The sequence below is a fragment of the Saimiri boliviensis genome, chromosome 6, assembly GCF_048565385.1.
Source record: "Saimiri boliviensis isolate mSaiBol1 chromosome 6, mSaiBol1.pri, whole genome shotgun sequence".
Lineage (NCBI taxonomy): Eukaryota > Metazoa > Chordata > Mammalia > Primates > Cebidae > Saimiri > Saimiri boliviensis.
In genome coordinates this window covers 102,035,131-102,056,832 of record NC_133454.1, presented here as the reverse complement: position 1 = coordinate 102,056,832, position 21,702 = coordinate 102,035,131, and the positions used below count along the sequence as shown (strand labels likewise).

Here is a 21,702-nt window from a genome sequence, read left to right as displayed (position 1 = left end):
GTGAAACCCCATCTTAAAAAAAAAAAAAAAAAAAAAAAAAGGGAAAGTCTAATATAAATTAGTATTTTTACTGCTTCTTGGACAATGAAAGAACTTTAGAATGCTTTAACTCCAATCACCTCCCTCCTGCCTTTTGATTTGTAGTTTTTGTGATTTTGATTTTTAACATATTTAATTTCTGTGAAACATTCTTATTTTGCATATTCAATATTCTTTTCGACTTACCTTCATAATTACCTTTTCTGGTTGCCCTTTATTCTTTCCTGTGTCTTCATGCTTCCACCTGGGATCACTTTCCTTCCACCTGAAGAATTCCTTTTGATATTTCTTTTAACTGATCGCTGCTGCTGAATTTTTCTTTCATTTATCTAAAAATGTATTTATTTCATCTTCATTGTTGAAGATATATTCACTGGATATAGGGTTCTGGTCGGCAGTGATTTTTCTTCACCACTTTGAAGATACCATTCTTCTGACTTCTATTGTTTCTTTTCTTTTTAAAGACAGGGTCTTACTTTGTTGCCCAGGCTGGAGTACAGTGGCACAATCATAGCCCATTGCAGACTCCAACTCCTGGGCTCAAGCAATCATCCCAGCTCAGCCTTTCGAGTAGCTGGGACTACAGGTATAACACTATGCCTGGCTAATTTTTAAAATTTTTTTATAGAGATGGGGTCTTGCTATGTTGCCCAGGCTAGTCTCGAATTCCTGGCCTCAAGCCACTCTCCCACCTCGGCCTCCCAAAGTGCTAGGATTATGTGCATGAGCCATGGAGTCCAGCTAACTTCTATTGTTTCTGTAGAGAATTTAGCTGTTAATCTTATTGTTTTTCTTTTGAAGGTAATTATACACCCACCATGCCCCCAGGCTGCTTTTAAAATTTCTCTTTGTGTTTGATTTTATTAGTTTTCCAAGATGTATCTAGATAATGATTTCCTTTGTAATTTTTCTCCATAGGGTTTATGGTGCTTCTTGAATCATGGTTTGACATTTTCATCAATTTTGGAAAATTGTCTGCTGTTATCTCCAAATACTGCTTCTGCCTCATTCTGCTTTTCCTCTCCCTCTGGGATTCCAGTACATGTATCTTAGACCTTTCCACCATGTCCTTCCATATGTGTCTTAGGCTCTTTTTATGTTTTTCCACCCCTTTCTTTCTACTGACCCGGCTTCTAGTTTATAATTCTTTCTTTAGCTTTAAAACTATGATTTGCTGTTAAATGCTTTCAGTGTATTCTTATTTTAGTTTTTACATTTTTTGGCTCTAAGATTTCCATTTGATTCATTTTTATAGTTTCTAGTTCTCTGCTGAAATTCTCCATCTTGCCATTTAATTCATTGAATGTATCAATTGTGGTTATTTATAAGTCCATGTTTATTAACTCCAATAATGATATATTATGGATTTGGTTCTGTTTTCTATTTTTTCTCTTTCTTTAGTCAGATCTTGTCTTTGTATAGGCCTAGTTGTTTTTAATTCATTGCTAGACATAATTTGTATTTTGGAGTCATGTTATTTTCTTCTAGAGATTACTTTTGCTTTTGGCTATCAGCTAGTCAATGGACAGATCACTGTAATGCAATCAGGGATTGATATGATTGAAAAAGCTGGGCTTTGGTCTTTGTGAGGACTAGTCTTATTTTCAATTCATTCTTTTTCCTAGGATATGGTCAGTCAGGATCCTAGCCCAAAAACCTTGGGTTTTACCAGGTCACTCTCTCCTTTGTGGATGCTGAACTCTGTTTTTTTGCCCTCTATCCCTGTGGTACTGCCTAAAGCTTTGCTCAGCTGCTTGGCCACTCGATCTCATGTTTGCTTTCCGAATTGACAGTTGTCTAAAGACAAGGTGGTTTCTGATGCCTGGCTCACCTCTGAGTCTTCCTGTTTTTCTGGACCCTCTCCCCTGCTTTTGTGATTCTTTGAAAATTATCAAGCCAATTTTTTGTTGTCACCATTCAGCTAAAGGTTTGATCCAACAACTGGTGGGCTACTGTTGAATGTCAGTCTCTTCTCTTGGAATTTGTCATTGTTTCCCACTTCTCAAAGCTAGAATATATGGCAAGTTTACAAACATGAAAAATAGAATTCAAGTTAATGACCTCCACACACATGAGCCCATACCTTACAGCCTATATTTCCCATTGAGAGTCAATGTTAAAACTCTTGAGTAACATCAGTTTAGAGAATTTCCAGGGGTTTTATTGTTGTTGTTGTTGTTTTAAAAAAAAAAAGCAGTATGAACATTTTAGATTCAAGAAATTTAGAGGTTTGTGTTATAATGTGAAAACATTATTGTGGATCTCATTGGTGCCCACTTTCCATGTTTTACTAAGTGCCAGTGTTTTCCCTGTTGGGAGGGACCTAAGAAATTTGCTTGCTGAGTACTTCAAATGAGTTTCAATTCATTTCCCTCAATTTCAGCTGTATATTTTGGACAGAATTCACTCACTCTAAGATTGTCTCATTAGTTAGCAGATAAACTGCATTTCTTCTTAGGTTTAAGGCTGTTTCTTCACAATTCACTTTTTTTTGGTGCCTTTACAGAGGGTGCTCGAGAGGAAGACCTTGATGCTGTGGAAGCACAGATTGGCTGCAAGCTTCCTGACGATTATCGATGTTCATACAGAATCCACAATGGACAGAAATTAGTGGTTCCTGGGTAAGATAATCAGTGTTTCAGCTATTTTTAATGAAGCAAGCTACTTTTTAGAATGAAAGTAAATAAATTGTATTTGTAGTTACTTTTAACAAATTAAAGAAGCATGGGAATTCCCTTTCTCCTTTATAGCAATCCACAAGACAAAATCTATAGCTTGAATTGGATTTTACCAAAATAAATATATCTCATAAAAGCATAATTTCTACCAACGCATCTGTATAGTTAAAATGAAGTCTGGTATGGGATGGGGAATGGGACATACAGTAAAAGTGAGTGTGAGTATATTTTAACCAAATTCTTCAGAACTCTTGAAATGTATATCCAGTTACCAGCTAATCAAATTATTTTGGAAGCTTGATGCAAATTCTACCTACTACACATAAAAGCAATCATTTATTCAGAGCTGCATACACTACACTAAAGAAAATCATGTTTTGTCATATTAAATACAGTCTATAATTGAATGGCCTGTTTAAAATTTAATTCTAAAAAATAAGGTATTTATCGTAGCTTTTTTTTGTTTATTTCTTGAGACAGGGTCTTACTCTGTCCTAGCCTGGAGAGCAGTGGTGTAATCTCAGCTCAGTGCAGCCTTGACCCCCACACCAAGCCCAAGCGATCCTGCCACTTCAGCTGTCCCAGTAGGTAGAAGTACAGGTGCACAACCATGCCCAGCTACTTTTTCATATTTTTTGTAGAGATGAGGTCTTGCCATGTTGCCCAGGCTGGTCTTGAATTCTTGGGCTCAAGCAATTCCTGCCTCAGCCTCCTAAAGTGCAGGGATTACAAGTGCAAATCACCGCACCAAGACTTTTTTTTTCAAGAGATGGTGTCTTGCTATGTTGCCAGGCTAGTGGTCTTTAACACATGGGCTCATCCAATCCTCCTGCCTCTGCCTCCTAAGTAGCTGGGGCTACAGGCATATACCATTGGGCCTGGCTCAGCTTTTTTTTTTTTTTTTAATGTTTGTTTCATAAACTTTTATTATTTTAAGTTTTTATTTATTATTATTATTTTTAGAGATGGGGTATTGCTATATTGCCCAGGCTGGTCAGGCTCAAGGGATTCTCCTGCCTCAGCCTTCCAGCCACCATATATATCCACCTTATATTGTGGAGCTTTGGGGTAAAGGTAGACTATTCAGTAGTCATCAAAATTCACCCACAGTTTTCGAAGGCATGTGCTTTGAATGGGTCTACTCCTTTTGTACTTTTATGAAAGTAAGCTATTTCAGAGACATTGTGCTTGTGAAATGCTAATAGGAGTTTAAGGAGAACTTTGCATTGTTCTTATTGGAACTTGTTGTTCCTTTGTGTGTGAAGAGTCATGTGAGGCTCTGTTACAATTTCAGATGAGGGTTGAATGAGTACAGGGAATCCCAGAGGTGATCATACTGAAATTACAAGGTAGTATTCAGAAGTCAAATATTGGGAGCAGGGTGCGGTGGCTCATGCCTGAAACTAGCTCTTTGGGATGCCAAGGCAGGAGGACTGCTGAAGTCAGGAGTTCAAGACCAACCTGGGTAGCATAGCAAGATCCTGTCTCTATAAAAAATTAAGTTAAAAACAATTAGCCAGACATGGTAGCATGCACCTATTGCTCCAGCTACTCGGGAGCTGTGGCAGGAAAATATCTTGAATCCAAGAGTTTGAGGCTGCAGTAAGCCACTGCACTCCAGCCTGGGTGACAGAAAAATATCCTGTCTCAAAAAAAAAAAAAAAAAAAAAAAGTCAAATATTGGGCATGGGTCAGATACAGAAGTCAGTTAGGACTAGATGACCCAAAATTATTGGCTATTTTTTCTTTTTTGAGACAGAGTCTTGCACTGTCGTCTGGGCTGAAGTGCAGTGGCGTGATCTCAGCTCACTGCAACCTCCACCTCCCGTCCCAGATTCAAGAGATTCTCCTGCCTCAGCCTCCCAAGTAGCTGGGATTACAGGTGCCCGCCACCATGCCCAGCTAATTTTTTGTATTTTTAGTAGAGACGGGACTCCACTATGTTGGCCAGGCTGTTCTCAAACTCCTGACCTCATGATCGCCCACCTCGGCCTCCCAAAGTGCTAGGATTATAGGCTTGAGCCACCACGCTCAGCTGTTATTGCCTATTTTTTCCTATTGAACTGAAACTTGACAAAGTTGAAAAATTGTCAGATTTTAAGAGCAAACAGGAGAGAACTTTGTTAGAAGAGTTGCCTAATAGGCAACTCTTAGAGTTATGACTCTCAGAAGAGTTATGACTAATAGGTCATAAATTGCAGCACAGGGATTTTTATCTATACATGGCTCAAGCATTGAGACTTAGGAATCTCATCAAGGAATACCTTGATACCTATATTGCTATGTGTATATTTAATGAGATTAATCTGTACACCCTAGGCATCCAAGTTTGTGAAAATCTGGACAAGGTTTAAGCTGCTTTACATTTACTCTCTGGTTGCATAGGGTAAGCTAAAGGTTGTATGAAGATAAAGGCATCAGAGAATTTGCTTCTGTAAACATTAAATTGGCCATACGTACATGGCAAGCAAAACACTCGCAAGTCAATATATCATGGCAAGATAGATTCTTGAAAACAATAAAAGTGTATTTCTTTTTAAAACATTGCCATTTAGACATTTAATTAATTTTCAATTTAAATCAGAATCTTTTTTCCAATTGAAGGAGTTTGAATTAAATATTTAGAAATTATAGTGCTTTGGGTATTCCTGATTTGGAATTGTCATGTTAATCAGTACTCATAAAGTTGTGAGTGGCTAATTATTATTCATCAGAAAGATGAAGCACAGCTGTTTGGCACTGCCATGTATTACATGTTTGAGTCTGTATGCTCCTCAGGTTATTGGGAAGCATGGCGTTATCTAATCACTATCGTTCTGAAGATTTGTTAGACGTCGATACAGCTGCCGGAGGATTCCAGCAGAGACAGGGACTGAAATACTGTCTCCCTTTAACTTTTTGCATACATACTGGTTTGAGTCAGTACATAGCAGTGGAAGCTGCAGAGGGCCGAAACAAAAATGAAGTTTTCTACCAATGTCCAGTAAGTAGAACGTGTGTTTAAATATGGCATTAAGATGTGTTCCGATGGTTGTATAAATGTATACATTAGGTATTTTCAGGATTATAGAATGGGTATAGAATATTATGCAATTTAGTTATGGACCTGTCAACTAGAGTTAATGTTCTGACATAATGGCATGGAATCCAAGAGAAAACTTAACAGTTGGGCTTAAAAAACTAGTGTATCTACAGAGGGAAAGCTGCGATTCGTCTTAAGGTATTTTAAGGAAAACGAATGAGGAGCTTTTTGTTGCAATAATTAATTGTAATATATGTTTCAGACTTTCTAAAATTTAGCCTGTGAACATCCTTTGATTCATTCTCTGAGTGCAGTAAAAACTTAAAACTTTCTTCAGGGATATCTGACATAACAAAAAATGTAGTTCTTTTTTAGCAGACTGTTTTAATGTAACCACAGAAAATATTATGGTATTGGTTTCATTTAATAAAAACAAAGAAATAATTTTCAGTTCTCAGTAACTTTTCAGTTATACAACCTTTGCCTTCATTTTTGCCTAGATGTGAACTTTTCACTCAAAAGAGAAAGTTAAAATAGAAAATGCTTGGCTGGGTGTGGTGGCTCACGCCTGTGATCATGGCACTTTGGGAAGCTGAGGCAGGTGCATCAACTGAGATCAGGAATTTGAGACCAGCCTGGCCATTATGGCAAAACCCTGTCTCTCCTAAAAATAAAAATAAAATTAGCCAGGTGTGGTAGCGCATGCCTGTAGTCCCAGCTACTCGGGGATGCTGAGGCAGGGGAATCTCTTGAACCCAGGAGGCAGATATAGTGAGTTGAGGTCCAGCCACTGCTGTCCAGCCTGGGCGACAGAGCAAGGGTCCCTCTCAAAAAAAAAAAAAAGAAAGAAAATGCTTTTCATAGTTGAGACATGTGACTCTATATAACATTTTATATATTTAAAGAGCTTTTAGACCAGGCACCAGTGGCTCACGCCTGTAATCTCAGCACTTTGGAAGGCCGAGGCAGGTGGATCACAAGGTCAGGAGTTCAAGACCAGCCTGGCCAACATGGTGAAACCCCGTCTCTACTAAAAATACAAAAAAATTGGCTGGGCGTGGTGGCAGGCGCCTGTAATCCCAGCTACCCGGGAGGCTGAGACAGAGAATTACTTGAACACCGGAGGCAGAGGCTGCAGTGAGCCAAGACTGCACCACTGCAGTCCAGCCTCGGTGACAGAGCAAGACTCTTTTTTTTTTTTCTTTTTGAGACAGAGTTTTTATAGCTTTTAATTTTTTAAAGCATTTTCATACTTTTTATTTCATTTTTGACGTGATGTCTCTGTTAAGGTTGTAGTATGGTAGCTTGCTCTCCACTTACTGAGAGGAGTGAGTAACCTAGAATTGTTCAGACCTCTTGACTCTGAATTTAAAACCCTTTCTTCTAGGATAACAAGCCATGTATCTTCTTATCTCAACTTTATTTTTCTCTGTTTTGTCTCATCTCTAGGGAAAGATACAGATAATGAACAATGAAAAATTAAGTAAAATATGTTTTTATCAATTGTATTCTTTTTCTCACCTAGGACCAAATGGCTCGAAATCCAGCTGCTATTGACATGTTTATCATAGGTAGGAAAGAAAAAAGTCTTTTCCCCTTCTTCCTCCTGGATATAATAAGAAAATTAAATTGGTAAAAGCTTTTTTAGTTACTTTAGCAGCTGGCACTTTCATACTTGGATTTCTTTAAGGTTTGTTGGTTCATAAAGTACTGCATTTAGGTTTTCACTAGAACAGTTTTTGTTTTGAGTATTTTTAATTTGGAAAAAAAGCCAGTCCTTATACAGTCTCATGCTCTGAGGACTCTTATATAAGGCAATTAAATACGTAGAATTGCTGGGAATGTTATATATTTTTCTTAATACGCACATACATTTTTCATTCATTATATTCATGTACAACTGGAGATACAGATATATAAAGCAACTACGTTTTCTCTTTTGGTGGTAATACAGTAACATTAAGATACTGTCACATTAAGATAAGTTACATTAGAGACCTCCAAAGCAACAGTATTTAGGGACTAATATAAACTCTCTGCCTCATAAACTCCTTGGTACAACTAGTTTTTCTGGCCTTAAAAGAGTATTTCCTATAGGTTTTGAGAGCTCTTCAATTTGTAAGTAACTACAGTTCACTCCTTTGCTATTCATCCAGTTTTGTCTTGTTTACATTTTGGTCACCTAGAGAAGCTTCCAGACTGTCCATTCTGCTTTGTAAGAGCATTGCTGACATATATTAAACATCTCCATACATTAATATTAAAGGGTCCTTGTAGACTGAGGTGTTTGTATTTAATTCTATCTTCTCATTGGAACTTTGAACAATGTATAAGTCTCTGTTTGTTCCATACTATAGCACATTTGAAGTTTGTGATGTGCTTCACAGTATCAAGCTCTCATCCTTACCTAGTAAGTTATAAAAAGCTTTTAAATATAGGTCCTAGCTTTCAGCTCACTCTGACTCATGTGGTCTCTGGTTTCTAAGTTAAGCACTCTCTGGAGCTTTTTCCTGTGCTCATTGCCCTCATTGGTATTTTTGCATAGCACACGCTTTCAGAGATTACCATAGTGGCTGTAGTCCATCAGTGCTACTCAGTTTATAAATGAAAGGCAGCCGAGCGCTAAGGTAAGCTGCTGCCCAGGCTCTGTGAGTTCCTTTCTCTTAGTTTGGTGCTTATCTGACATGGTGTGGTGAGTGCTAAGGTGTCATAATACTATCCTAGTAGCCCAAATTTATCTTAGATCACCACTCCAGCAGAGTACTAAGGTGTAATAATACTATGCTAGTAGCTGGTATTTCTCTTAAAATGGGAGAGCAAAGTAAAAGATTGAGAGACACTGACAAGAGATGAGGTGGGAAATTAATGCAGGGAGGACGGATGACAAAGGAGCTTCCTTTCAGCTGTCTTGATAAAGCCCCAGAAACTATCAGAGAGACTCCAACACATGGGCTTACTTTAAAAGGTAAATTACCTTAGAACCTAGAAATTGCATCTTGATTCAGCTAATTTTGGATTTCTTAGAATGTTTGGTAACACATAAAATGGCATATCCTGGTGTTCAGTGTGCTATTAATAGATATTTTTAAAAACTGGAGTCTGTCAGATAAGTTTAGTAGTGAATGCAGCCTAGTCTGTCCTCATCTTGAAGAACACACTCTGGTATGTATTGTAATAGATTAAGGTAGATTAAAATACACAAGGCCAATTTTTTTTTATGTAAACCACAAATTTGTTTTTACTTACATAACATTTTTTCCCCAAAATATACACATATATATATATGATTTTTAAAAACTCTTTCAGAGAAATTACTAGTGCTAAAAACATAAAACTATACCTTCTATGAATTTTAATTATGTTATTTATATAGCTTCTTAATATCCTACTCAAAGTGGGTACATGATCAGTGATCCTTGAATACGATAGTATTTAATAAATAATGCGTCAGAACGGGTCATTAATATTGAGGAAAGAGCCAACTATTATAGTTTGCCTTCTCTCAGTTGAGGCCTTTTAAAAGCTTAAAGTCTTGTACCCTTAGATACAAGCCAAATTATATCTTTTATCATTCCCTAAATAGAATAATTAGTAAATACTATACATTTAGCATCTGACATTCAGTTTGACAGAGTGCAGAAACTGGGTTAATTGAAACCGGATTACAAGGAAATTCATTGAACAACATTAATTAAAGGACTAATATGTGCTAGGCACTGAGATGTCTTAACAGCAAATAATGGGGGGGGTCTGACAGAGTTATGTTAAATATTACCTAGAAGGGGTAAACATAATTAATTCATGTAAATACTTGTCATAATCCAGACATTAGATCACAGATATATGGTCTGGACCAGACTGTTCCAGTAATCTTTTTCTGCTTTGAGCTGGTCACTAAGAATGTGGTGGAATCTATAGTAGTGTGCAGCTAGACCACTTTGGGATTGGCCTGATGCACAGAACGCCACAATGCCATGTCCCTGGTAGATGTCCAGACTGAGCCTGCCTTCTGCCAAAATTTTGTGCTTGAGTCAGGATGTACCTGGACCAGGGACATCTGAGAATAGGTACTGATATTTTTCTTATAGTTTCTTCCTAGACATAGCTGTATCTCCTTTGTTCTGTATGTTCAAGAAATTAAGACAGAAGGCTTTTCATTCTTGTTCCAGAATGAATTACAGTTTAAAATTTGATTAATTATAAGTGTAAAAAAATAGTTTGAAGGTCATTGGAGAATTCTCTAACAACAGTTGAGGGGATGGAGGGGGGAGAATCCCAAGGAAATAAGGTAGATAGAATTGAAAATAGAAATTGACCTTATAAATGATTAGTACAATTATATCTATAAATGTTTCTAGTTTTGGCATCACATTGTAAAGCATAAAGGAATTACAATTGTTTCCTGTAGAGATTTTACAAAAACTGTTCTTTTCTTCGTTTCCTCCTTTCCTGGTTTCTAGGTGCTACTTTTACTGACTGGTTTACATCTTATGTCAACAATGTTGTATCAGGTGGCTTCCCCATCATCAGAGACCAAATTTTCAGGTATTTTATTTGGGTCTTTTTGGATTGAAATCATGATTGTAAATCAGAAAAAAAAAAAAAAAGATCAGTCACAGATCATGAAATGAAGTTTCCCAAGAAGATTGATAATAAGAACCTCTCTATTGAGGCTGATAATAGAAGATCAAATTTCTTGAATCTCACTCTTTTATTCTCACTCTAAAGCCAAACATCTAAATACTTAGACAACTGGTATTTTCGTTATCTGGAAAAATCAAGAAAAAGCTGATTTTGATTTAGAAACAATGGGTTTATAGTATCTATATAATTTATTTTTGAATAAAACAAGAAATTGTTTGCCAGCTGATAGATTTGTTATGAATAGCAAGTCAGTAACTGTTACCTTATGGCTAATATTTATTATCTCTAAATGAAACATTCAGATATTGTAGATAATATTCAAGGTAATATTGGTTCATAATAGCCTGGTTGGCAGAAATGATAGATTGATTACACATTAGAGGCTTCTGGGAACAACATACTTGCACATTTTTATTGTCAGAGCCATCATTTAGGAAGTATAGCTGGGTTTTCAGATGTCCCAAAAGTTTCCTTAGCTCTGGAAACTGAATAAGCTCATTTTCATTTCCAGCCTAATTACCAATCCATTATTTGAACCACTGATCATTAAACCTCAATTGCTGTCATTACTTATCCAGAATCACCAAGGTTTTGTAGTTTGTATCTAGTTTTCTTCTAAGTTTAATAGGACTATGCCCAATATAATTTAACTTTTCTGGGTCTGAAATATGATTTAAATTTTTCATCCTAAAGTATAAGCTATTTTGCATTGTATCTTTTAAATCTTGTAGTTGATTTTAAAACATTTAATTTTAAAATTACCTAGATATGTTCATGATCCCGAGTGTGTAGCAACAACTGGGGATATTACCGTTTCTGTTTCCACATCATTTCTGCCAGAACTGAGCTCTGTACATCCACCCCACTATTTCTTCACATACCGAATCAGGTGAGAATTTTCAGTGGTTCGCCTTTCAGTTAATAGTGAGATATAACCAATGTTGCTGTTGTCTCATTTGACATGGTATGTAAGACACATTTTGAAATAACTTGCTGAAGTTTGGAGGAAAGTGGATACATTTTCTATAATATGGTGTTCATGGAGGACTTTGACTCTATATTAATCTCTAAGTTATTTAAGTTATTTCTTTCTTTCTTTCTTTCTTTTTTTTTTTTTTGAGATAGAGTCTTGCTCTGTCACCCAGACTGGAATGCAGTGGCACAATCTTGCCTCACTGTAACCTCCACCTCCCGGATTCAAGCGGTTCTTCCACCTCAGCCTCCCAAGTAGCTGGGATTACAGGTGCTACTACACCACACCCAGCTCATTTTTTTTTTGTATTTTTGTAGAGATGGGGTTTCACCATGTTGGCCAGGCTGATCTTGAACTCCTTACCTTATGATTCACCCACCTTGGCCTCCCAAGGTGCTGGGATTACAGGCATGAGTCACTGTTCCCGGCCTATTTTTCTTGAAAATATACTGGGTATTGTCTGAGCGCTGTGGCACACCTTTAATCCCAGCATTTTGGGAGGCTGAGGTGGGCGGATCACCTGAGGTCAGGAGTTTGAGACCAGCCTGACCAATATGGAAAAACCCTGTCTCTATTAAAAATATGAAATTAGCTGGGTGTGGTGGCAGGTACCTATAATCCCAGCTATTCGGGAGCCTGAGGCAGGAGAATCGCTTGAACTTGGGAGGCAGAAGTTTCAGTGAGCCAAGACCGTGACATTGCACTCCAGCCCGCGCAATAAGAGCAAAACTCCGTCAAAAAAAAAAAAAAAAAGAAAGAAAGAAAGAAAGAAAAGAAAATATACTAGGTATTAAGTATTGTGCCAGGTACTGTGGAAATGGACCACTAAGTTGTAGTCATCATTAAAGCTCTAAGTTGTAATGCATTCTAGAAGCTGTCAAATTGCCGTGATAAAGTCATGCATTTAAAATTTCATCTGGCCTATTTATATTCAATTTAAGAATCTAATAAATGTGTATTATGTGCTTCATGGATGTCAAACATGGTGTTAGACATTGGATTTTATTAAATAAGAAATAAATATTTTGAATTTATATTAGTAGTATTCTGTGCTATGACACAAAGATAACTCATTGCCCTAAGGGATTAAGGATACTGTGTTTTAAAATATATTTTTATATATTTTATGTTATATACAAGTATATTTTAAAATACACATACAGGCATATATACATACTGGAAATATTTTAGTAGGGAAATCAAACTAATGAAGCCAGTATCTTTGAGAACTTAGAAAAATAGCTGGCTAACATGGACTTTAGGTTGGGTTTCTTAATTTTTTGGAAATTTTCTTTCATAGCATTAGCCTGAGTACTGTATCTCTTAAACCAAAGAAATGAAACAAAAAAAGCCAGATTTTTGTCTCCACCACCCTATTCTCTTCTCTAGAATTGAAATGTCAAAGGATGCACTTCCTGAGAAGGCCTGTCAGTTGGACAGTCGCTATTGGAGAATAACAAATGCTAAAGGTGACGTGGAAGAAGTTCAAGGACCTGGAGTAGTTGGTATGTAACCCAATATTTAGGTTTTATACATAAAATCCTTAGAAGAAATTTTAGACTTTGTATGATAAATGTAATGTATAAAGGTCATTATCCTATTAGTCTAATCCCTTAAGCATTAACTTTTCTAAAATAATAGCAAACTGAATTATTCAGGGATTGATTTCCCTTTCTGTGGATCACCTGGAGTTCTTTGCTTTTCCTTCTTTTATTCTTTTTTGTTAAAACTGATTCATTATTTATTATATTTTGTGGGTTAGAAAGCATAGGGCAGAAAGGGGAAATAAATTTTGTATTGGTCATGTTTTTTGAAGTTTGGGGGGAAATGTTAAAATTAATGGCATAGATTTTTGTTGTTTGTGGATCTCAGTCACTTTAGTTCTAGTTACAGTTGTCATTTAGCTTTCCTAAAAATTATGATTATCTGAAGTCTCTGAGCCCTCTGATTCTTCAGGTTTGAATATGTACTCCAGAAAAATAACATATTTAAGATCTGTACTTCTGTTATCAGTCCTAAGCATATGCAGAATTCAGCTTAAGGTTTTCTAAATTTATGGCCATGAATAGATCTACATGTTTACTTAACGAATTTTTTTTCCTGGATCTAGTGCTAAGAGGCTTTATTAAAGCCACAATTCTTTTTCCTGGATCTAGTGCTAAGCAGCTTTATTAAAGCCACAATTCTTTTTCTGCTATTTGGTCCAGTGGCGTAAGGACTCTGCCTTGTGAGTGCTGTTTTGTCTGGTCTGAATGCTTAGGATGCATCTTCACAGTTTTATGTTTTGTTTCTTGCTACTTTAATATATTTGGATTACCCTTATCTCTGTTTGAACTGGTGTCTGTGATGCTTTTTATTACTCATGTCTCAAAGGTTGTGCCTTCAGTGCCTCAAAGCTTTTTGAAAAAGAAACATACCTGTTCTGTTTGTTTTGCTAGATACTTCCCACCTTCTACATTGTAGAGGATTTGAGGAATACATTTAAAAAAATGTTAAGAGGGCTGGGCATGGTGGCTCATGCCTATAATCCCAGCACTTTGGGAGGCTGAGGTGGGCAGATCAGCTGAGGTCAGGAGTTCAAGACCAGCCTGGCCAACATGGTCAAACCACAACTCTACTAAAAATTCAAAAATTAGCGGGGCATAGTGGCAGGTGCCTATAATCCCAGCTACTCAGGAGGCTGAGGCAGGAGAAATGCTTGAACCTGGGAGGTGGAGGTTGCAGTGAGCCGAGATCACACCATTGCACTCCAGCCTGGGCAACAGAGCAAGATTCTGTCTCAAAAAAAAAAAAAAAAAATTGTTAAGAGGAATAAAATACCTACTCATTGTCCCATCACTGTTAAATTTTGTTACATTTTCTTTTGGAATTTTTTTCTAACTCTGCATTTACTATTTCATAGTTTACATAATGCCATAGAGAACATACCTTATTTATTATAATAAAGAAATGAATTTTGTACTTTGGTTTATTGTTATTCTTTTCCCTGTAGGTGAATTTCCAATCATCAGCCCAGGTCGGGTATATGAATACACAAGCTGTACCACATTCTCTACAACATCAGGATACATGGAAGGATATTATACCTTCCATTTTCTTTACTTTAAAGACAAGATCTTTAATGTTGCCATTCCCCGATTCCATATGGCATGCCCAACATTCAGGGTGTCGATAGCCCGATTGGTAAGTTAAATTTTCCTCTAGTGCTGATTTACATGACTTTGTAGAGTTAACACTACAGATAAGGCAGGCAAGTAGTTAGTTTATAAATAGTGTTCCAGAAAACTCTAGAGATTTTGAGGAAGTATCTTGGGGTCATATGAATTGCTGAGAGAGATGGACAAGTAAGGTGCCATACTCTGTAACCAGAGAATTTCTGCTATCTGTTTTAAAGATTCAATTTCTTTTTCACTTTTCAGTGGCCTAAATGCTTTAGATTATGACCAGTTAAAGTCAGCTTTATTTTATTTCATTAAGACTGAGAAAACAACTTCCTACAGTGTTTTTGCTAAAACTTCCAATTTAACGTCAAATAAACAAATATTCTCTAAAAATCATTATAAAGAGAATTTAATGTGTAGATGTGTACTACTGGCAGCTTCACTGGGATCATTTCTTAAATCAACTAAGTATATTTTTAAAGTCTCATTTTTAGGGTTACCTTATGACAAGTGTAACAGTAACCCCAATCTTAGAGACTATAATGTGATTAAAGAAAATTGTGAAGCTCCAGTTTTACAACGGTGATAAAATATGAATTATATACCCAGAATACAATTGAGTTGTAGGTGTTGGATGTTTGGAAAATGTCCTCTAACTCCTCGAATGACCCCAATGGATGGGTGTAAAATAAGTTTTGGAAGAGAGACATGATATTAATATGACCCAGAGCAGACACATTTTCAACTCCAGTTGGGAAAGAGAAGGATGATAATTAGACTTTGGGCCATTACATGTGTGACATATCTAGTGAAAAGGATCTACAGTATACATTTGGAAGTGAAGATTTAGCTTTCTTCCCAATGGAGGAACGCTAGAAACTGTATTTCCAGTACTATGAATTTGTTACTTTGCATAACAGAATTCCTTTTTTGACTAGCTCAATATCTGTATGAGTTTGGAATAATCTTATCTTTAAATGTTTGATAGGATTCATCAGTGAAGTTATATGGGGCTAGAGTTCTCGCTGTGGGAAAATTTTGAAATTTGAATTTAATTTCTTTAATATTCATATTTTCCATTTCTTCTTGTTTCAGTTTTGGTAATTTGTGCCTTTCAAGGAATTTGTCCATTTCATCTAAATGTTGAATTTATTGGCATAAAATTATTGACAGTATTCCCTTGATATCCTTTTAATGGCTACAAAAGCCATAGTCACATGTCCTCTTTTGTTCTTAATATTGTTAATTTATATCTTCTCTTTTGTTCATTGCTTTAGCTAGGGGCTTATCATTTTTACTGATCATTTGAAGGAGCAATTTTTGGTTTTACTAATTTTCTCTATTTGCTTATTTTCTATTGCATTGATTTTTGCAGTTATCTTTATTTCTTTCTACTTACTTTGAATTTAATTTGCTTTTCTTCTAGCTTTTTTAAGGTAGAAGTTTATATTAGTAATTTTAGACCTTTTTTTCTCTCTAAGCACTGTTTTAGTTGCATTTCACCAAGTTTTGATGTGTTTTCATGAACATGTCGTTCAAAATAGTTAGATTTCCCTTGTAATTTAATTTACTCTGTGATTTTTCTAGAAATGTATTAATTTTCAAACATTTGGAGAGTTTTCAGTTATCTTTTGGCTATTGATTTCTAATTTTATTGTGGTTAGAGAATTTGCTCTGTATTTTCAATCCTTCTAAATGTTTTATGGCCCAAAATTATGGTTTGTCTTGGTAAATGATCCTTGTATATTTGAAAAGAATGTACATTCTGCTTTTTGGGGGAATAGTATTCTACATATGATAGATCAAATTGGTTGACAGTGTTTTTCAAGTCTTCTGTATACTTGTGATTTTTTTTTTTTTTTTTTTTTTTGGTCTTTGTCCTATCAACTAGTGAGAGATGATTGTTGAAATCTCCAAATGTAATTATAGTTTTTGTTTCTCTTTTTAGTTCTGCCAGGTTTGCTTCATGTATTTTGAAGCTGTATAATTATATGCAAATATGCTAAAGATTATTATGTATTTTTAATGACGTGATTCTTTCATCATTATGAAATTTCCCTCTTTATCACTGATAATATTCCTTGTCCTAAGTTTAAAGAGCACTGAGGTTTGTTTTGGCAGGTAGTTGAGTTACTCTTGGGTCAACTTGATCCTTTGGAGTCTTGTTTGTTTTTAATGTTGGTTAGGGTGGGTGTAAAGTAGTCTTTATTTAAGGACAGTAGTTGCCAACTTTCAGTCTTATGACCCCCTGAAACTCTAAAAACTTACTGAGGGCTCCGAAGAATTCTTGCTTATGTGGATTGTATTAATACTTACCATATCAGAATTAAAACTGAGAAAGTTTTACAATATTTACTTATTAGTTCCTTTTCAAATGACAATAATAAATCCATTACATGTTCAGCTCTCTCTTAACTACGTTCTTTCTTACTAGTTTTCATTTCCTTCTAACCACAAATAAACATATAAAATCTTGACCTGCCTTGTGGAAAATGTTTTCTCTCAAGAATGAGAAATAAAATGAGAATTCTGGACTTATTTCTTATCAATATTAAAAAAGGCAATGGGGGTTGTATTTGTTGACCTTTCCTGTTGAAATATTAGTTTTCTGATACGGAGTCTTGTTCTGCTCATTTTCCGTCCTCTACCAGTCTGATTAATTCGTAGGCTTAACACTTCCTTTTTCTTTCTCCTTGGAATGCCTCTTGGAAATACGCATTCGTTGGCCTTATGTCTTTTCTCGGTCTAGGTGGTGTATGTGTGTGGCTTGTTTGGGGCACTTGTAGAGGCTCTGGCTGCACATTTCCACTCCTCTCTGTGTGTGATTCTCTTCATCCGCTGTTCTTGTGTGTACACTTTTTTTCTGAGCAGTCTCTTTCTTTAGCCACATTGAGTTCTTTAACAGTTTTTCTGTTTTCTTCTTCATTAAGATAATTAATAATCATACTACTCAGATACCACATTTTAGAACTTCCCAAGCCTTTCCCTTTCCCACCTTTTGGACCTCCTAACTGAATTTCAAAGTCTTCATTCCTTAGATTTAAAAAAAAAAAAAAATCCAAAGATAAAAAGAATGTAATGTCTTATAAGTCATATCAGTGTATATGTTCTCTGTTATTGTTGTTAGTGTTATAATAAATCCTAAGTGACACAATTCCTTTCTCCTACATTAATTTATTTGCTTGCTCAACTATTTATTGAGTACTGTGATAAACAATATAATCAATTTCCTGCCTTTGAATTTACATTCCAATTCAAAGAGACAAACTGTAACAATAAACCCTATGTACTAATGTTAAGTAGTAATAAGTGCTACGGAGAAACAGCAGAGTAAAGGGGATAAAGAATTTATTGTTAGGTTGTTCTAATATAAAGATGTGTCAGGAGAGGCCTTGGTGACATTTAAGCTGAAACATGAAAGGGCAGAGGGAATTAGGTGGATATGTGGGAGATGAGTGTTCGAAGCAAAGGAGCTGCATGTGTAGAGGTTCCGAAACAATAATGTGCTTGTGTGCTTGACCCAAGGAGGCCAGTGTAGCTGGAGTGCAGTGAACAAGGAGGGGAGGGGCTGGTGATGAGATCAGAGGGATAATGGGGTGCTGGATCACATAATGCCATAAAGGCCTTGGTGGAAGGACTCTGGCTGACATCATGCCAAAGTTGCCCCATACTCTCCAGAATACCAAGTAGGTCCTGGCTATTCAGAATTCTGTTCAATGTAGCAACTCCTCCCATTGTGTCTTCAAATGTGTGAGAGAGAAGAACATTGACAGCAGAGTAAGTCAAGGCTTGATTAAAGATACTGCATGGGCAGAACTGACATTTCCAAGAGAGATTCCGATGTTGCACGTTCAACATCACTACTGTTCTATTCTGAGAGCCTCCAACAAGTTAATTTAAAAGTAGAGGCTGTCATTTCCCTCCAACGTGGGTTGATTTTAGTGATGTACTTATAATGAATTGGCAAAGTGACACTGTGATTTCCTAGTTAGAAAAAGGTAATATGCCTTCAGCCTAGAGTTCTCTCTCTCTCCTGGGACATATGTCTGATGCCTTGAGCTACCATGTAAGAAGTGCAGCTGCCATGAAGCAGTCATGCAGAAGAGACCATGTAGAGACATCACATAGAGATAGAGGGAGGCACCCAGGAGCCCCAGCTGTTTCCGATTCCAGATATTTGGATCATGCCACATGGATACCAGATGTGTGAATGAAGAAGCTCGTGAGATGACTGAAATTCCAGCTACCATCTGACTGCAACATCACCAGAGACCCCAACCGGGAACCACCCCATTGAATACTTCCCAAATACCAACCCACGTGAATCATGAGAGATAATAATGACTGTTGTTTCAAGCCACAAAAAAATAAAAATATTTTTTAAAAAAGTAGAGGCTACTGATGGTTGAATTGAAATGATGTGTCTTTATAGTAGGAGCTCAATAAAAATCTCAGAACTCTTGTTGACAATGCATAAAAGTTACCAGTAGAGGTCATACTTGATTAATATTTTTATATCCTCTTTTCTGTAAGTATATAGATTAATAATTATTCAATACATGAATATAAGTTCAGTAAAACTGTATCTTGGATTGTTACAGGTGGTCTGTTTGCTACCTTTATGAATTATCAACTACTGTATAAAAAATAAGTACTGCCTTAGTGAAATATTTACCACTGAAACCATACTGAGCGGGTCCAGGTGGTATGTACCTATAGTCCAAGCTACTCAGGAGGCTGAGGTGGGAGAATTGCATGAGCCCAGGAGTTTGAGGCTACCCTGGACAACATAGCAAGAACTCGTCTCTAAGAAAGGCTAAAAATAAATATTTTTTTTAAAAGATCTTCCATTAAACAATAACAACAAAAACCACACTGAGCATTATGTAAGACGAGATACAAAATCTGCTCCAGAATCTTGTATCAGCTTGTGTGTTATGAGAGTACACCATTCAATTCTATGGAAATTCATATTTGGCATATCTGGCTGTTTGAATTCTAGATAAATGAGAATTGACATGAAATAACTGTATAAAACTGATAGATGCTCTTATCAAAAGATTGTTTTCTCTTTCAAGGAAATGGGTCCTGATGAATATGAAGAGATGGAAGAAGAGGAGGAGGAGGAAGAAGAGGAAGATGAGGATGATGATTCAGCAGATATGGATGAATCAGATGAAGAAGATGAAGAGGAGAGACGAAGGAGAGTCTTTGATGTTCCCATTCGCCGACGCCGCTGCTCACGCCTTTTTTAGCAAGCCTTCTGCTGGTGGAAGCACTAGGATCATTCTAGGCTGTTAAATAGATTTCTCAATAATGTAAATAACTAAAGTGTTCTCTGCATATAGCAGGAAAACTAGCATGAAATATTGTTTCAGGCCCTGGTTCTATGTGACATTACATTAGGAATTGGATTGTTTGGGTTTGCTTTGTGTTTTTGAGGTAGAGGAGGAAATGGGCATCTTTTTCTCTTCCAGGAGTCAATGGAAGAATAGTTCTCTAGCTAAGGAACAGACATACCTTTGTTTTAAAATATTTTATACAAATCTAGAAATAAGGATTTAAAATAACCTGCACAAGGATAGAGAGAAACTATGTGACTGATTCTGGCAAAAGACTTCTTGCAGTTGTGAATTATTTAGAAATGATCAGAATTTGTAATTAGGCTAGTCCATTTAGTGATTCCTAATATTTTGTACTCACAGAGAACTAATTGAGTAAACAACTTGAACGCTAGTGGTTTGTCCTTAGACAATCTGTCTTTGAATTTAAAGTCTTTATTGCTAAGACCTTGACTTGAAATTTTTCGTCACTACAACCTTGAATTTAATTTCAAGTCTTCAACATGATGACCTTTAAAGTCTTCAATACTATGCGCTTTATCATATTATTCACAGATGCATTTTTGAAATGTAGTGTGTAAAAGTATGTAGTGTGCTGTTTATTAACAAAAGATTGTTCACAACATCTTATGTAGTTTAAATTTGTAAATACTACTTCTGTTTCGTTTCTCCTTTATACACTTGACTGTCTTTGTGATAAGTGAGATGAATTTTATGTTAGGATTAAGTATGTTTTCCTGAAACTTGGATTTTTTTTTGTAATTATACAATTGAGAGTTAAGAATGATATCCTTCGAGTGTTAAAAACTCACATTTTAAAAGCAAATTTTTGTTCCAATCCTGTATTTTGTATAATTGCCTATTTTTCATAAACTAACATTAATCAGCCTTTGCTTTTAAGAAAGAAGATGGGATGGATTCTTGCTGACCTGCTGTGAGTATAGCAGGCCCATTCAAAGTCATCTCCTGGCTTTGAATGTACCCTCTTGTGTGCTCTACCATCCATTTTCCCCAAGAACAGTTCTTTTGTAGAAAAAACTATAAGAAAAGGAAGTGGCATTCAAGGCTAAGCAGCTGCCGTTAGGGACCCTGAAGACAAACTTACCCTTTCATATTCACACATGTCAAAATGTTCTGAAATAGACTAAGTCATTTTTCCTGCTTACTTTTCATTTAATGGAGTATAACCAGGCTATCAAATCCTATTATGGCTATCCTTTAAAAGAAAAATCGATTGTCTTTGTTTAGTTTGTTATAGCAAAATACCTTAGACTGAGTAATTTGTAAACAGTAGAGATTTATTGCTCGAAGTTCTGGAGAGTGGGAAGTCCAAGATCAAGGCATCAGCGAATTTGATGTCTAGTAAGTGCTCACTCTCTGCTTCAAAGATGGTGCCATCCTGCCATGTCTTTATGTGCTGGAAGGGGCAAACAAGCTTCCTCAGGCCTCTTTTATAAGGGCACTAATCCCTTTCATGAGGACAGAGCCTAAAGGCCCTACCTATTGCTTTAGGGATTAGATTTCAACAATACGGGGGAACACAAACATTCAGACCACAGCGTCAACCCACTTAATTTTTTTCAAAACTGAACTTTCCCAATAAAGCAGTAATCAAAAATAATAAATCTTGGTGATTAAAGCTGGCCCCAGAATCCTTTGCCAGTTTTTCCATTTTTCTCTTTTCTTGATGACCTCTCTCTTTGTTTCCATAGTACTCATGTTGCCCCAAATCTCCCTTCCCAACTCTTGCTCCTCAGAAGGCTTTTGATTTGCTTATACTCTCACTAGAATTTATATTCTCTTGGTATGTTGAATGAATGACCTCTAGTTCAAACTAAGGTGT

At 36.3% G+C, this 21,702-nt stretch overlaps 1 protein-coding gene across 2 annotated transcripts in view; it reads left to right on the top strand.

Annotated features, from left to right (window-relative positions):
• FBXO3 (F-box protein 3) overlaps positions 1-21,503 on the top strand; it is a 37,761-nt gene extending 16,258 nt beyond the window's left edge. Inside the window, exons 4-11 of one of the 2 annotated variants that reach the window (XM_003919972.4) lie at positions 2,546-2,660; positions 5,496-5,700; positions 7,265-7,310; positions 10,200-10,284; positions 11,150-11,272; positions 12,746-12,861; positions 14,349-14,539; positions 19,596-21,503. In XM_003919972.4, the coding sequence (XP_003920021.1) occupies positions 2,546-2,660; positions 5,496-5,700; positions 7,265-7,310; positions 10,200-10,284; positions 11,150-11,272; positions 12,746-12,861; positions 14,349-14,539; positions 19,596-19,772 (1,058 nt within the window). In that variant the 3' untranslated portion in view covers positions 19,773-21,503. Of the gene's footprint in view, positions 1-2,545; positions 2,661-5,495; positions 5,701-7,264; positions 7,311-10,199; positions 10,285-11,149; positions 11,273-12,745; positions 12,862-14,348; positions 14,540-15,612 lie in introns of both variants that reach the window. The other variant, XM_074401296.1, reaches the window with a different exon arrangement.
• The last annotated feature ends 199 nt before the right edge of the window (positions 21,504-21,702 follow it).